The sequence below is a fragment of the Saccopteryx bilineata genome, chromosome 5 (genome assembly GCF_036850765.1).
Source record: "Saccopteryx bilineata isolate mSacBil1 chromosome 5, mSacBil1_pri_phased_curated, whole genome shotgun sequence".
In the NCBI taxonomy this organism is placed as follows: domain Eukaryota; kingdom Metazoa; phylum Chordata; class Mammalia; order Chiroptera; family Emballonuridae; genus Saccopteryx; species Saccopteryx bilineata.
The window spans coordinates 225,759,011-225,775,732 of record NC_089494.1 but is presented as its reverse complement, the minus strand read 5'-3'; the positions used below and the strand labels follow the sequence as shown (position 1 = coordinate 225,775,732).

General features: G+C 42.0%; 1 protein-coding gene across 2 annotated transcripts; it reads left to right on the top strand.

Annotated features, from left to right (window-relative positions):
* Positions 1–433: 433 nt before the first annotated feature.
* ARL9 (ADP ribosylation factor like GTPase 9) lies at positions 434–16,181 on the top strand. 2 transcript variants are annotated; one of them, XM_066279186.1, is made up of 5 exons: positions 434–1,796; positions 1,884–1,964; positions 5,300–5,462; positions 13,528–13,703; positions 16,002–16,181. In XM_066279186.1, exons 1-5 carry the CDS (start codon positions 1,569–1,571, stop codon positions 16,179–16,181), a joined length of 828 nt encoding a protein of 275 aa, XP_066135283.1. In that variant the 5' UTR covers positions 434–1,568. The 2 variants fall into 2 exon arrangements, with proteins under 2 accessions (XP_066135283.1, XP_066135284.1); XM_066279187.1 differs by lacking the exons at positions 434–1,796; positions 1,884–1,964 and having other exon boundaries at positions 5,377–5,462; positions 13,609–13,703.
* Positions 16,182–16,722: the final 541 nt, after the last annotated feature.

Below are 16,722 nucleotides of genomic sequence, written 5' to 3'. Positions count from 1 at the left end.
AATATTGGCAGAAGGCACAAAGTGAAATTTATACTTCTTTAGCCTGTCATTGCTATTTACAGTCATTACTAAGCAACCAAAACCTCAGTTTAAATACGTTTTTGTCAAATGAATTGTAAAGATCTACATTAATTTTCTAGTAGTTACTTCTTCTTTTAGCATAGGTCTTTAACCAGTGACATTTACACCTTGTATATATGTGTGTGTGTGTGTGTGTCTACATTTATAAAAAACCAATATGGATGCATCCATTCACTGTGGTACATTTTAAAATAAAATATTCTAGCAGTGAGTATGGATTAAGGTGTTTAGGATGTTGGCATTTTATGGAGGACTTCCTGGTTAGTTTATCTGAGAATTTTTAAAACTGAATATCTAAAATTCTCTCCAGCCCTTTCCAGCAAAGCCACAAAGGTAATTATTGGGATTGAGAGAACTCAGTTTTAACTTCATTAAAAATTCATGGTGTTGATACTTGTATATCAATAAATGGAGGAGCAAACATTTTATTAAGTTACTAAGCACAGCATTTTTAAGACTACTTGGAAACTGCTAACCTTAAAAACCTGCCTTACTCAAGCCTACTGGATCCTGCCGTTCATTCATTGTTCCCTATAAGCCTATTTGAAACAGATCTGGTGAAGAAAAGTTACTTTATTGCAGTAAGATAATTTTGTTAGTTTGTGAAATATACCAGAGTCCAGTTTAACAAAAGAACCATCCATATACTTCTCAGTTTAAGCAACTAGACAGCCTTTGAGAAGCCAGCCCCGAGTTTCCTAATTTGTTGCATATGTCACTGGGGGTGACAAATGGTTTTTCTTTATTTTTTTTTAATGCCCTACATTAGTAGTAGCCGTGATTCTGGCAGACAACTAAATTAATCGAGAATTCTTAAAAGTGAAATAGAAGCTTTTAAAATACGATAAACATTCACTGTCCTCTATTGTTTTTCCTAAGCATCCTGGACAGTGGAGACACTACCAGTTAGGTTGACGGGCTAGGATCAGGAGATACCCAACCTCACTTTACAGGCTTGTGATTATCACTGGGCGAGGGGGGCATCCTCTCGAGATGCTCAGCACTCTCACCCCTCGGGGTTCTCCTGGTGGGAGGCCTGTGTGGATGGGGCATGGAGGTGATTCAGGAAAGGCGAGATGCTTAAGTCCGGCCTGTGAAAGGCCTTTTTGAGACGCCATGCCTAGCCCGAGGGAATTGCGCCATAGGACGTCCTCCCGAAGAAGTGGCGCCTGGGGATGCTTTTTCCTGCACTGAAGATCAGCCCCGCTGGGTTTTCAGGGTCCCTTTGGCTAGGCTCGACCTCTAGCGTCTCTGCCTTCCCCTCGTTAAACGCCTTCCTTCTTAAGGTTTGGGGAGTCCGCGGGCATGCAGCCTTGGGAGAGCGAGTACCAGATGCCGGTGGCAGCCGCGGAGACTGCGGATGTGGTCAACGCCACGTGGACCTACGTCTCTGCCTGCGCCTCCCGTAGGGGCCACACTTGCCGGGACCCAGGGCTGCTAGTCCAGCGCGCAGGCGCGTGGGAGGGAAGGAAACCAGGAATGGGAAAATGGAGAGGGGGAAAGTGAAGAAAGAGAAGGGAAAGGAGCCGGAGAAAGAGAAAAATCGGGGAAAAGGGAAGGAGGTGGAGAAAATTAAGGAAAAGGGGAAAGGGAAGGAGGTAGAGGAGAAAATTAAGGAAAAGGGGAGAGGGAAGGAGGTGGAGGAGGAAATTAAGGAAAAGGGGAAAGGGAAGGAGGTAGAGGAGAAAATTAAGGAAAAGGGGAACGGGAAGAAGGTAGAGGAGAAAATTAAGGAAAAGGGGAAAGAGAATGGGAAGGAGAAGAAAGGTAAGAGAAAAGAGGACAATCATAAAGAGCGAGAGTCAGAGAAAGAACAATTTAAGGGAAAAGAAGAGGAAGAGAAGGACAACAGCATCTTGGTAAAGCCCCTGCTGGAGCCCCCGGTAAGAGACTGGTGCCTCAGGCCGCTCCCGAAAGCCTTTGTCAAGCGTTCAGGCCGCAGGGCCCCCTCTGTTACTTCCGAGGCCTCCACCCACGCGGAAGGGAATTGGGAATTGGGTCTCGATTGGGGCTTTTCATCTGTGGATGGAAGTGAATATGTCAAAGCTTCCAATGACCCATCGCTGACCCCTTCTCTCCGGCCCCCTGCCCACCCTCACCCTGACCTGCGTCCCAACCCTCATCAGGTCTAGTTTTGAAACAAAGACACCTGAACGGTCCTCTGTCCCCATCTCGTTCAGTTAGGTCACACAAGCCCGCCCCTAACCCTCGCTGTACGCAGGCTCTCTATCCCAGTCCTTTCAGTTGAGTAAGTTTTTTGTCAGAAGGTGCAGGGTTCCTGAATTTGTGCCGGATGTGAATGTGTTTTTGAGTTGTCCCGACCTTTTCAGTGGGTGCTGTGGTTACGGCTTCCATTGTTTTCAGACCATCAGCGTCCAGAAGGGAAGGTCACAAAGGTTAAACTGAGAGGTCTCAGAAACCTGGCGTTGCAGTCACAAAAAGGCAAATACCTATGATTCCACTTATAAGAGGTACCTAAAGTAGTTAAAACCAGACACAATAAATGGTGGTTGCCAGCGTCCGGGGGCAAGGGAGAACAGGGAGTTAGTATTTAGGGAGTTAGTATTTAATGGTTACAGAATTCGTGTTTACAGGATGAAAGGAGTTCTGGAGAGGGAGGTGGTGATGGTTGCACACAACATTATGAATGAATGTATTTCATACCACTGAATGGTGCGCTTAAAAAATGGTTAAGATGATAAATTTTGTTATGTGTATTTCATACAATTTTGCAATTGGAGGTGGGGTGGGAGGAAGAAAGAAGGACCAGGCATTGTTTGGATCAGCTAAGGCTCGGTGGTCTGAGAGTTCCTGGACTCAGAGCTGCTTTCTGGTTTTAAACAATGTGAATCTTCATATAGATTTGATATCTGGTAAAACAGACTACATAGATCCATGTATACGTAAAGGAATAAATTTAACTACAAGGAATAGTAGTGTCCAGAATCACATTTTATAAAGCATCAGTGCCTACTGGATTTCTAGATAGGGTGAACTTAGGCAGTGCTGGGATTCAAATAATTTAACAACCGGTTCTCTGCCCTAATGACCACTTTAAGTATAAAAAACAATATACTGAAAGGTAGTTTATTATTTCATGCATTTATACTTAAATAAGAATAGTAAAAGAGGCACACAAAACTAGATTATATTATAAAAGTTTTAAAATATTAATAAAAAATATATTAAATAATACCTGACAAAAAAAAACAAAATTGTCAATTTGAGATATTGCTTCTTGATTGGCATCCTCACAGTTTTCTTCACTTTCATCCAAGCATTATCAGCTGTGTGATTTATCCTTAATCATCTTTTCACTGTAGGAGTAGGATCCCATTCCTTTACCTATGGACAGAATGAACATTACTACAGGCACTTAGAATATGCTGTTGCACAGATGAACGTTAAAAAGAGTAAGCAATGTAGATTTGTGATTTCCACATTGGGCGGCTGCCCAGGTACCCATGTTAGAACCCTGATTACAAGTGTCATTTTAACTATCAGTTCACCGAACTCAACAGTTAGGTATCAGTTCTGTCGAACCGGTGCGAACTGGCTGAATCCCACCACTGAACTTAGGGTGAGTGATGTGGTCGGAAAGAGTAGTGAACTGTTTTTGCTCACAGCGTTTCAGATCTAAGAGGCCATTACTTTAGTTAGGTACCACTAAGGAAAAAAAATATTTCCAACCGAAGTAAGACTTACCATGGATTGTAAAATCCTCATTTCAGAGATATTAAAATGTGAAAGAAATTTTATCTTGAAATTAATGAAATACAGGGGTAGCCTGAGAAGGGCTGTTGGTGGCAATAAGGACGGGGATACGATCCACACCCCGCAGCCACTTCTTGGTGCCACCACTGCTTTATAGGATGCAGTTTCAAACCATCCAATCAAGTCCCTCTTCCGTACCAACCCACTCCTGGAATGACATTACAACATTTAGATACAGATGGGAGGGCATGGGGAAGGAGTTTGGGATGGAGATAGGAAACATCGATGGAAATATTATTTACTTTAAAAGCCATCAGGAATTCACCCTAACAACAAACATAATTTTTCGAATTCTGGCATTCTCTAGACAGTCTTCATAAACATGTTCTCTACACAAGTCTCTGTTAGACTAGATCTTAAACATCCTACTTGCACATATATCTTATTTAATAAAGAGTTTGGATAGACATTCTAGTGCTGTTTGGGGTCACTTTTTTTTTAACCAGAAATCCAGTCAATCTAATGTTGACATTCAGTGTTCAAGCAGAAATGTATAAGATTATTGTTATATTAAAACCAGTATCATTGAAGATATTTGCTAATGCTTTTTTTGTACACGAGAAACCTCTTTAGAAGGCTATTTGGGAAAAAGTATTAACTCCCTGTGAGCAGTCTGGCTGTATGGTTGCTCATTTATTACCATTTATGTTGAAGTTTGTGCCCTAAAACCTACCTTTCTGGGCACTCTGAACTTGCATTTTCCAGCCTGCCCTGTCCCTCAATCATTTGTTATAAAAATTTCTAAGGCTGGTGTGTTGGTGGATGCTTCTATCTAAAGGTTACATCTAGTTCAATAGGTTTTAACATCAGGTTTTAAAATAAATGGTCATTGATTATTGGAGCTATTTTAACAATTTCTATAATCTTAGCCTTTTCATTTAATTATGATACTTAGATCTAAAAGTATAAGAAGGGAATCTTACCTTACAAGCTTTTAATTTAATGATCCAGTTGGGAAATCTTGCCTTACATGATCGTGTAAGGCAATCGGGAAGACAAGACAAACTAATGAGACCTTAGATGCCTCCATGTGCAATGGTATAGTCATTACTGGAGGCGCCAGGGAGGTGCCAAGACCCCAAACAAACTGAATTGTGGTGCAGTTTCTGGTGGACACGAACTCAAGAAGCAAAATGAAATCTGAAAATTGGCCCTGTGATCTCTGGCACTTCCCCCAAATCCTTACATAGATGGAAAGTATATTTTATTTGATAGATTGACGAGGAGAGGAGGGATGGAGAGGGAATCGCTTAACTAATGGCTGATTATAAAATACAAACTGATTGGTACATTTTGTTCTACATCTATTAAGTATTTTGTGAGGTTTTATTCTGTTTTACAATTCGACAAGTATTGGGTCCTGCCACAGGAAGGCACAATGCCAGGGACCAGGCAAACAAGGCCCTGGTAGCATAGGTTTATTGATTTATCCTTTGTTTCACAGGAGATAAATAACCATATCCTAGTGCTGGGCCTCGATGGAGCTGGCAAGACCAGTGTTCTCCACTCTCTAGCTTTAAATCGAGTCCAGCACAGCGACGCCCCCACCCAAGGCTTCAATGCAGTGTGCGTCAACACTGAAGACAGCCAGATGGAGTTCCTGGAGAGTAAGCCCTCTTTCTCCTTAGTTACAAGATAGCCTCGCTTTGTTATGCCTTAAGCCAGACATATTATCAACCTTGGGTCCTTGTGAAAAGTAACACTAGGTCAGAGTCTCCTAAGTATTTAAAAAGCATGTGTAGTTTCATTCTCAGGTGCACGGTGGGGGAAACCCCTTTCTGCCTTTTTACAGTGCTGGTGATAAAGGAGAGTTGAGAGGAGGCTTTATACCCCTCCTATAAGAGCCTCCCTTCCTCCCTACTCCAAATAAACATGCGATCTAAGTAAATGTGTGCTTCCTTCTCTGCAACTGCAGCTACAGGCAAACCCTAAACCTCTTCTTGTCGACAGATGGCAGCCCAGAAGCCGCTACTCTATAGTAATTCTGGAGTCACCACGCTCTAAAGCAGGGGTCCCCAAACTTTTTACACAGGGGGCCAGTTCACTGTCCCTCAGACCGTTGGAGGGCCAGACTATAAAAAAAAAACTATGAACAAATCCCTATGCACACTGCACATATCTTATTTTAAAGTAAAAAAACAAAACAAGAACAAATACAATATTTAAAATAAAGAACAAGTAAGTTTAAATCAACAAACTGACCAGTATTTCAATGGGAACTATGGGCCTGCTTTTGGCTAATGAGATGGTCAATGTGCTCCTCTGACCACCAATGAAAGAGGTGCCCCTTCCGGAAGTGCGACGAGGGCCAGATAAATGGCCTCAGGGGGCTGCATGCGGCCCGTGGGCCGTAGTTTGGGGACCCCTGCTCTAAAGACTGCTGTTTCCCAAAGTTTCATCAGATCCTCTTATCTTCTCTTCACACTCTTTTCTTGGATGATTTTATCCATCCTCCATCTATATGCTAATGATTTCCAAGTTTATCTGTTCTGCTCAAACATACTCAAATGTCATTTGACATCTCCACGTAGCTGTCTAATTGGCCTCTCAAACTTAACATAGTCAAAACAGAATGCTTGATATATCTCCATATCTGATCCTTTCCTTATAATCCACTGATCAGTACCCATCAAGTTGCTCAAGACAGAAAACAGGAATCACCCTGTTTCTTCCTCCTATATCCCCACCTCCAATAAAACACCATGGCCTGACCAGGCAGTGGCGCAGTGGATAGAGCGTTGGACTAAGATGCGGAAGAACCCGGGTTCGAGACCCCGAGGTCGCCAGCTTGAGCGCGGGCTTATCTGGCTTGAGCAAAAAGCTCACCAGCTTGGACCCAAGGTCGCTGGCTTGAGCAAAGGGTTACTTGGTCTGCTTAAGGCCTGTAGTCAAGGCACATATGAGAAAGCAATCAATGAACAACTAAGGTGTTGCAACGGAAAACTGATGATTGATGCTTCTCATCTCTTTCTGTTCCTGTCTGTCCCTATCTATCTCTCTCTCTGTCCCTGTAAAAACAAAACAAAACAACAAAACCACCATGATTTTTTCTACCTCCACAACAAATCTCGAATTCATCAGTTATATCCTTTCCCACTACCTCTATATGAATTGGAACCTCTATTATCTCCTACCTAGATTACTGCAATCACCTTTTAATTTTGCTTTTGTCCAGTTACAAAGAGAAAATGGTGAACAGGGGAATTAGTAAACTTGTAAGCAAATCTTTTAAGAAAAAAGCATTGTTAGGAATAGAGGTTTCAATTTGCCCAGAAGCTATAGAAGAATTAATCATTTTGACCAAATAGATAGCTAAAAAATAATTTCACAATATAAAAAGTGAAAAGGAGGAGGAAAGAAGGAAGGACCCACCCAGGGTGAGAAATGGACAGATCTACAATTGGGGCAAGATATTTTAAACATATCTTTGTCAGCTACTTTTTTTAAATCATTTTTTAATTTTCAATTACAGTTGACATACATTGTTATATCAGTTTGAGGTGTACACTCTTGTATTAGACATTACATAACTTACTAAATGATCATCCCAGTGAGTCTTGCACCATCTGACACCATATATAGTTATTAGAATATTATTGACTATATTCCCTATGCTGTAATTTATATCCCTATGCCTATTCAGTAACTACCAATTTGTACTTCTTAATCCTTTCACCTTTTCTCACCCGTCCTGCCCAGCTACCTCCTATCTGGCAACTGTCAAACCATTCTCTGTATCTGAGTCTGTTTCTGTTCTGTTTGTTCATTTATTTTGTGTTTTTGTTTCATTCATTTTTTTTTTAGATTCAATTGTTGATAGATAATGTGTTTATTGCCATATTATTGTTCATATTTCTTCTTCTTAAAAAAGATCCTTTAACATTTTGTACAATACTGGTTTGTTGGTGATGAGCACCTCTAGTTTTTTCTTGTCTGAAAAGCACTTTATCTGTCCTTTGATTATAAATGATAACTTTGCTGGGTAGAGTAATCTTGGTTATATGTCTTTACTTTTCATCATTTTAAATATTTCTTGCCAAAAAAATAAAATAAACAAAGATGGGTTTTTGTCCATTCCTTCTGGCTTACAAAGTTTCTGTTGAGAAGTCAGCGGACAGTCTTAGGGGAGCTCCCTTGTAGGTAACTAACTGCTTTTCTCTCACTGCTTTTGATTCTCTCTTTGTGTTTAACATATGTTTTTTTCAAGTGAGAGAAGGAGAGATAGTGAGACAGACTTGCACATATGCCCTGACCGGGATCCACCTGGCAACCCCTATCTGGGGTGATGCTCGAATCAACCAAGCTATTTTTAGCACCTGATATGCTCAGACCAACTGAACTATCTTCAGTGCCCAGGCTGCTGCTGTAACCAATCAAGCCACTGGCTGCAGAAGGAGGAAGGAGAGAAGGGAGAGAGGGAGGTGAGGGGAGGAGAGAAGCAAATGGTTGCTTCTCTTGTGTACCCTGACCAGGAATTAAACCTGGGATGTCCACACTCAGGGCCAGCGCTCTATCCACTGGGCAAACCAGCCAGGGTGTATTTAAAATTTTGCATTTTAATTTTTTTTTTTTTTTTTTTTACAGAGAGAGAGAGAGAGAGAGGGATAGATAGGGACAGACAGACAGGAACAGAGAGAGATGAGAAGCATAAATCATCAGTTTTTCGTTGCGACACCTTAGTTATTCATTGATTGCTTTCTCATATGTGCCTTGACCATGGGCCTTCAGCAGACTGAGTAACCCCTTGATCTAGCCAGTGACCTTGGGTCCAAGCTAGTAAGCTTTGCTCAAACCAGATGAGCCCTCGCTCAAGATAGCGACCTCGGGGTCTTGAACCTGGGTCCTCCACATACCAGTCCGACGCTCTATCCACTGTGCCACCGCCTGGTCAGGCTGCATTTTAATTTAATGTGTCTTGGTGTAGGCCTCTTTGGGTTTGAAACTGTCTGTACTTCCTGGACTTATATGCCTATTTATTTCTTTCACCAGATTAGGGAAGTTATGTCTTTTTTTTTTTTTTTTTTTTTTTTTGTATTTTTCCAAAGTTAGAAGCAGGGAGGCAGTCAGACAGACTCCTGCATGCACCCGACCAGGATCCACCCAGCATACCCACCAGGGGTTGATGCTCGGCCCCTCTGGGGTGTTGCTCTGCTGCAATCGGAGCCATTCTAGTGCCTGAGGTGGAGGCCATGGAGCCATCCTCAGCACCTGGGCCAACTTTGCTCCATTGGAGCCTCGGCCACAGGAGGGAAAGAGAGAGATAGAGAGGGAGGAGAGGGGGAGGGTGGAGAAGCAGATGGGCACTTCTCCTGTGTGCCTGGCCGGGAATTGAACCTGGGACTTCCACACGCCAGGCCGATGCTCTACTGCTGAGCCAACCAGCCAGGGCCTGTCATTTTTTTTTCAAATAAGTTTTCAATTTCTTGCTCTTTCTCTTCTCCTTCCGGTACCCCCATGATGTGAATGTTGGTATGCTTGAAGTTGTCCCAGAGTCTCATTTTTCTGGATTTTTTTCCTTTTTGCTATTCTGATTGGGTGTTTTTTACTTCCTTGTATCCCAAATCGCTGATACGAGTCTCAGTTTCATCTATTCCATTGTTGATTCCCTGTAAATTATTCTTAATTTCATCTAGTGTACCCTTCATTTCTGAGTGGTCCTTTTTTATGCTGTTGAGGTTATCACCAAGTTCACTGAGTATCCTTATAACCAGTCTTTTGAACTCTGCATCTAGTAGATTGCTTATCTCCATTTTATTTAGTTCTTTTTCGCAGTTTTGTTCTATTCTTTTATTTGGGACATGTTTCTTTGCTCATTTTTGGCAGCCTCCCTGTTTTTGTTTCTATGAATTAGGTAGAGCTGCTGCAGCTCCCAGGCTTGGGAGAGTGACCTAATGTCGTAGGTGTCTGGTAGGTTTCAGTGGCACAGCCTCTCTGTTCATCCCAGCTGGGCACTCCAGGCATACTCCCTGTGGGCTGTGTACACCCTGCTCTTGTAGTTGAGCCTTGATTGTTTTTGTCATGTCGATGGGAAGGACTCGCCCCCAGGCTGAACAGCTGCAAGGACTGGCTGGGACCACTGACCACTGACCTTTGACCACCATGGAGGATCAGCCGTGCAGGGATCCGCCCCACAAGGAAGAATTTACTTCATCGGGGCTCTGGTGCCTGCTGAGGTTGTCCATTTGGTGTGCCGGTTCTGGGGCCTCCCAGGAGGTGCAGGCCAAGGTCAGGCACTGCCAGTGTTCTGCCCAAGGCCACCTGGCATGAGCTACAAAGCAGTCTGCAGATGGCTGCTACTTCTGCTGGGGCCCAGGTGAGGCCTAGCTGTGAACCAAGGCTGGTTGCTACTAAAACAAGGCCTGAGGTCACTTAGTAATAGGTACAAGGCTCACTGAGGGCAGATGCTGCTTGTCTGAGAGAGTTTAGGAAAATCTAATACATGAGCCAAGACAGTCCATTCCTATGGAAAATCCACAGAAAACAGCTTGGGTGGACCTGAAAGTTGGGTGAGGCAGAGCCTCAGGGACTCACCAGGGCAGAGCAAACAGTATGAGCCAGGCTGATGGGGGTCTCAGATATTACACCTGCTTCCGGGCTCTGTGGGGGAGAGGTCATTAAAGGAACAATGGCCTCTGCCAATACTTCTGTCTGGGAGACAGCTGGACCCTACCCCCCACCCCCAGCCCTTGCCTTGATGATGGACAATTCAGCTCCTCCCTATATGTCTCTGGTGCCTTTCAAGCTGCTACCGCTGCACTGGAGCTAGGAGGGAGGGAGTCCGAGTAAGTCCGTGTGCAGACCCTTTTAAGAGGAGCTGCCTGGGTCGCAGCAGCCTTGGCCTCCCTCAGATTCAACCTCTGCTGGTTTTTACAGCCAGAAGTTATGGGGACTTCTCTTCCTGACCCTGGAAACCTGGGGGCCTAGTGTGAGGCTGGGACGCCTCACTTCTCCGGGGGGACCCCTGCAGCCACGACATCACTTGCCAATTTTTATCCACCACACAAGGGTGTGGAACCAGCCCCTTTTGCTTCTTTACCCTTCCTACCAGTCTCAGTGTGGCTTCTTTAATTCTCTAGTTGTAGAGCTTCTCTTCAGCTTGATTTCAGATAGTTCTAAATAATTGTTCTATAGTTTAGTTGTAATTTTGATGTGGCTGTGGGAAGAGGTGAGTACCACGTTTGCCTACCTATTTGTCAATTGTTACTAGTATCAAGGAGAAAAAATATCTTCAAAGATGCACAATACGGCCCTGGTTGGTTGCCTCAATGGTAGAGCATCAACCTGGCGTGCAGGAATCCCAGATTCGATTCCCGGCCAGGGCACACAGGAGAAGCACTCATCTGCTTCTCCACCCCTCCCCCTCTCCTTCATCTTTGTCTCTCTCTTCTCCTCCTGCAGCCAGGGCTCCATTGGAGCAAAGTTGGCCCTGGGTGCTGAGGATGGCTCTATGGCCTCTGCCTCAGGTTCTAGAATGGCTCTGGTTGCAACAGAGTGATGCCCCAGATGTGCAGAGCATCACCCCCTAATGGGCGTGCCGGGTGGATCCTGGTCGGGCGCATGCGGGAGTCTGTCTGACTGCCTCCCGTTTCTAACTTCAGAAAAATACAAAAAAAAAAAAAGAAGAAGAAAGATGCACAATATTGGAACATAATCAACTAGTTTGATCTATTGGACAATATAAAATTGTCTAATTAGAAAATTTTAGCCACATCCAAAAGCTAAAATAAACATTCTTCTAAACCAGTCACAGAACATTTATCAAAATTGACCAATTACTGAGCCATAGAGCAAGTCTAAACAAATTTTTCAAAGAAACGACATTATACAAAGTATGTTCTTTGACTACATTGAAGATAAATTAGAAATTAACAACTAGAGCCCTGGCCCAGTTGGCTCAGTGGTAGAGCATTGACCTGGCATGTGGAAGTCCTGGGTTCGATTCCTGGTCAGGGCACTCAGGAGAGGCGACCACCTGCTTCTCCCGCTCTCCCCCTTCTCTCTCTCTCTTCCCTTCCTGCAGCCATGGCTCAATTGATTTGAATGTGTTGGCCCTGGGTGCTGAGGATGGCTCCTTGGAGCCCCTGTCGCAGGTGCCAAAAATAGCTCTGTTATGAGCATTGGACCCAGACTGGGTTGCTGGGTGAATCCTGTTTGGGGCACATGTGGGAGTCTATCTCTGTATCTCCCCTCCTCTCACTTAAAAAAATGAAAATAAATTAACAACTAAAAGATAAAAATCCCTGTATAAGTCAAATGTCAGGTGTCACTGAAGGAAAAAAAAAAAGGGAAATAACCTAAATGTTTATTGTTTGTTTTTTTTTTGTCTTTTTAAATTTTTAAAAATTTCTCCATTGTTTTGAGAGACAGTAAAAGAGAGAGGGAGGGAAAGAGAGACAGAGAAAGAGAAACATTAACTCATTGTTTCACTTACTTGTTCCATTTAGTAGTGTACTCATTGGTTGCTTCTCCTGTGTGCCGTGACTGGGGTCAAACCCATGATATCTGGCATGCCAGGTGACTCACTTTACTGAGTCACCAAGCTAGGGCCAAATGTTCATTTTTGTTTAAACTAAATACATTTAAACCATATGAACTACTTAGAAGATTATGCAACATTCTTTTAAAAATTAAAAACACAAAATTTAAAAAATGTCTAGTTGAATCAATACAAAAGAAAGGCAAATAAAGACCATTTCCTATTACTGTGTTAAATGTTTTTATTAAGTTTATAAAACAGCAGTCTGCAAACTTTATTTTTAAAAGGCCAGATAGTAAATAATTTAGGGGTTGTGGACCACATGGTCTCTGTTGCAACTATTCAACTCCACAGTTATACTGTGATGTCTGTTTTGAAAAAATGTATTTGTAGACACTGAAATCCAAACGTGACAGTATGTTCACATGTCATGAAATAGTATTCTTTTTCTTTTAAACATTTAAAAACGTAAAATTATTTCTTTGTTGACTTTACAAAAATGGACAGTGGGCCAGATTTAGGCCGTGGGTTGTAGTTTGCCAATCTCTGTCCTAGGAGAAAAATCAAAACTGAATTTATTGTGTATATAGTATTGTCACTAACCAAAAAGTTTCTTCTGGGAAGAAGCAGCAGAATGAATATCCAAAAGTACTTTTTTTTTTTTTTCTGAAATAAGTGTTAGTGAATGGCCACATCATATTAACTTTCAGTGCAGTATTAAAAGGAGAAATTAGTTCTGGGATTTTGATGAAGGAAAAAAAGTTGTACAAGTGAGGCTACCCTCATTTGAATGCATTCAGTCCATTTAGAAATTACTTTAGAGGAGTATGTGTTTTGATGCACCATGCTGAATCATTTCAGCTCTTGTTCCCATTTTTTGAGCTCTGACTGATGGACATGCAGGGGCTGTCTTGGCTGTTATGTATATCAGAGCAGGAGGCATTCACTGTAGTATTTAGTATTTTATGCTGACCCTTCATGTTACAGAATGAATGAATCACTTGTGTAGGGTAAATATTCCCACTACTCTTTCCCCAGGAACAACCCTCTGGTCATTGTCAACTAGGACATTCTAACACAGTGGTTTTAGAGCACCTGTCTAGTGTGCAGAAGTTATCTAAATGTGCCTTTCTTGCCCCCTCAGTGGATGCATCTGTGACTTTGTGTGTGCCTTCTTTCTCTACTATTCTTTGTAGTTGGTGGCAGTGAACCTTTCCGTTCCTATTGGGAAATGTATGTATCTAGGGGAATACTGCTGATCTTTGTGGTGGATTCAGCAGATCACAACAGATTACCTGAAGCCAAGAAACACCTCCATCAACTAACTGAAACAAACCCAATCATCCCTCTGGTTGTGTTCGCAAACAAACAGGTAAAAATCTGTGCACATGTAATTTGTACTCAATAGTTTTATTGTTAACACAAGAAATCTAAATATCTTTATAACATGTAGATATTAAACAATGTGCTGATAATCAGTTTAATTTATATTTATTAGAGCTATTGCACTATAAGCTCCTTGAGAATAGAAATTAATATTCATTTTTGTGTCCCTAATAACACCTTGTATACTGCCTTGGCATAGTAAGAATCTAACAAATACAAATATGCGTTATATTTAATTAAATAAACATTTACTAATTGTTGATTTCAATAAAATTTGTGTCTACCATGTATAAGAAATTGTTTCAGGTCAATTAAACAGACCTGCATTTATTTTACCCACATGCATTAAAAATATTAAACACCCATGAAGAAATGAAACTGTGTATTGTTGGTGGGAATGTAAAATGGTCTCTAGCCACTAAAGAAAACAGTATGACAGTTCCTTAAAATATTAAAAAATTCAATTCCCGTATGATCCAGCAATGAAAGTAAAGACTCAAACAGATATTTGTACGCCCATGTCATAGCAGATATATCCCTGATGGGCTTTTATTATTTCAAAGAGCCCCTCCTCCCATCCAACAGTCTCTCCTATTTTTTTTTTTTTTTTTTTTTTTTTTTTTATAGAGACAGAGAGAGGTATAGACAGGGACAGACAGACCGGAATGGAGAGAGATGAGAAGCATCAATCATTAGTTTTTCATTGCGTGTTGCAACACCTCAGTTGTTCATTGATTGCTTTCTCATATGTGCCTTGACCGCGGGCCTTCAGCAGACCGGGTAGCCCCTTGTTGGAGCCAGCGACCTTGGGTCCAAGCTGGTGGGCTTTTGCTCAAACCAGATGAGCCCACGCTCAAGTTGGCAACCTCGGGGTCTCGAACCAGGGTCCTCTGCATCCCAGTCCGAGGCTCTATCCACTGCGCCACCGCCCGGTCAGGCAAGTCTCTCCTATTTATTTCCTCTCCAATTTCATCAGTAAATTTATTAATTGGGACATTATCCACATGTTACTGGATCCATTAACACCGTTACAAACGTCACTGCAGGCTTTCGGACTAAATAAATTCAGGAGTCAAGACAGGTAATAATATAAGAGACAGCCAACATACAGAGAAGTAATCAACTCCTGCCAATACCAAGTACGGCACATCTCACAGGCCCCCAGAGATGGAATCTGATAGGTTCATACCGGTATAAGGAAAAAATCATGCAATATTGGATTATTTCCAGAGATTTAAAAATGATTCCCTAAAGCTTAGGGAGAACACTATGAAACAACACAAAGCCCATCACAAATGCAGTTTAGGAGTGAAAATGCTAAAACGTTTCCAAAAGACTTAAAAACTATAGCTGAAATCTGTGTATGTATTTAGAAAAGGGAATATCAGAGGTCATTTTAATAAATAATTATTGATATGTTGAAGGCAAAGAGGTGTGTTCTGGCATTGCCATTGTGACCTCGAGACGGGTTGACCTCACTATGTAGCGGCAGCACAGGGCTCTGTCTCACTGCCGTCCCTTCTCACTCCGCCTCTCCTGCGGGTTGAGACGGGTTGACCTCGCCATGCAGCGGCAGCACAGGGCTCTGTCTCACTGCCGTCTCTTCTCGCTCTGCCTCTCCTGTGGGTTGAGACGGGTTGACCTCGCCATGCAGCCGCAGCACAGGGCTCTGTCTCACTGCCGTCTCTTCTCGCTCTGCCTCTCCTGTGGGGTTCCCTCCTTCAAGCCTGCCCAGCTCTCCGTCTTGTCCTGTTTTTCTCCACCTGTCCTCCTTTCTCGGCTTCCTTCTCCTACCACTTCATTTTCTAAACACACTCCCTCCCTGCTCCTTCCCCTCTCCCTTCAACCCACCCCAAAATTTGATCCAAAAAGTTTTGGTTCAGTAGAAATAATGGTCACAAAAGAAAACTGACAATGGCAAATGCTACAATCAATAAAGCGTGATATGGACAAAAACCAATTAATGAATGAAATGAATTAAAATAATTGATCCTATTAAATATAATTCTGGGGAAATAAAAAGGGAAACAGAAAAAGTTAGAAATAGATTGTACTGTTTAGAAAATTGATTAAGGTATTATATTGGTTTAACTTTATACCCCCAAAATAGATTTTTGATAACTCATAAATACTGGTTTAATTCTGATGAAAAATCTTTTATGTTCAACCACCTACTAGGCTCTTAACAATGAGGTCACAAGAGCCTCCATATTAAAATAAATGTGGGGTCTTTGAGGGCAGTAAATGCAAAATAACCAACCTTTCTTCTTCATTCCTGGTGAAGGATCTTGAAGCAGCCTATCACATTACGGATATCCATGAAGCTTTGGCACTATCTGAAGTGGGTAATGACAGAACGATGTTCTTGTTTGGGACCCAAGTGACTGAGAATGGCTCAGAGATACCCTCCACCATGCAGGACGCCAAAGACCTAATTGCACACCTGGCTGCAGACATGCAGTGACGGGCCCAGGCCCGCCGTGCGGCTCCTGCCCAGAATGTCACCGGGGAGTGTTGAGTGGAGACTTGAAGCCAAAGGTTTCCACCTTCAAATAAAAATATAAGCCATTTCCTATTTTTTCAATGCATAGTATGTGCACAAGAGATAATGTTAACTGATTAAGAGCATCTATTTATATTTTGAAGTTTAAAAGTATTGGTAACGTTTTGGGGGGAATTTGGAGTTTTAAGCAACAAAATTAAAGAATATTGGCAAGTGTTTATCCCATTTGTAATTTTTCAATGACATGAGCTTACATCACATTTTAATATATTTTTAAGTAAAATATATTAAAGTAAAAATCCAGGTGTCTTTCTTTTAAGTATATGTGTTTAACACTTGAGGGAAATAAATATTGGGATACAGTGCAATGAGAAAATAGTAAGCGCTATTAAACCCACATAAAAATACAAATTAACAGCATTCAGAAAGATTTAGGAGAAAGCCTTCTCTTTTAGAAAACTGTTATACTAGATGATGAATATTATGGGATTTGCCTTTTTAA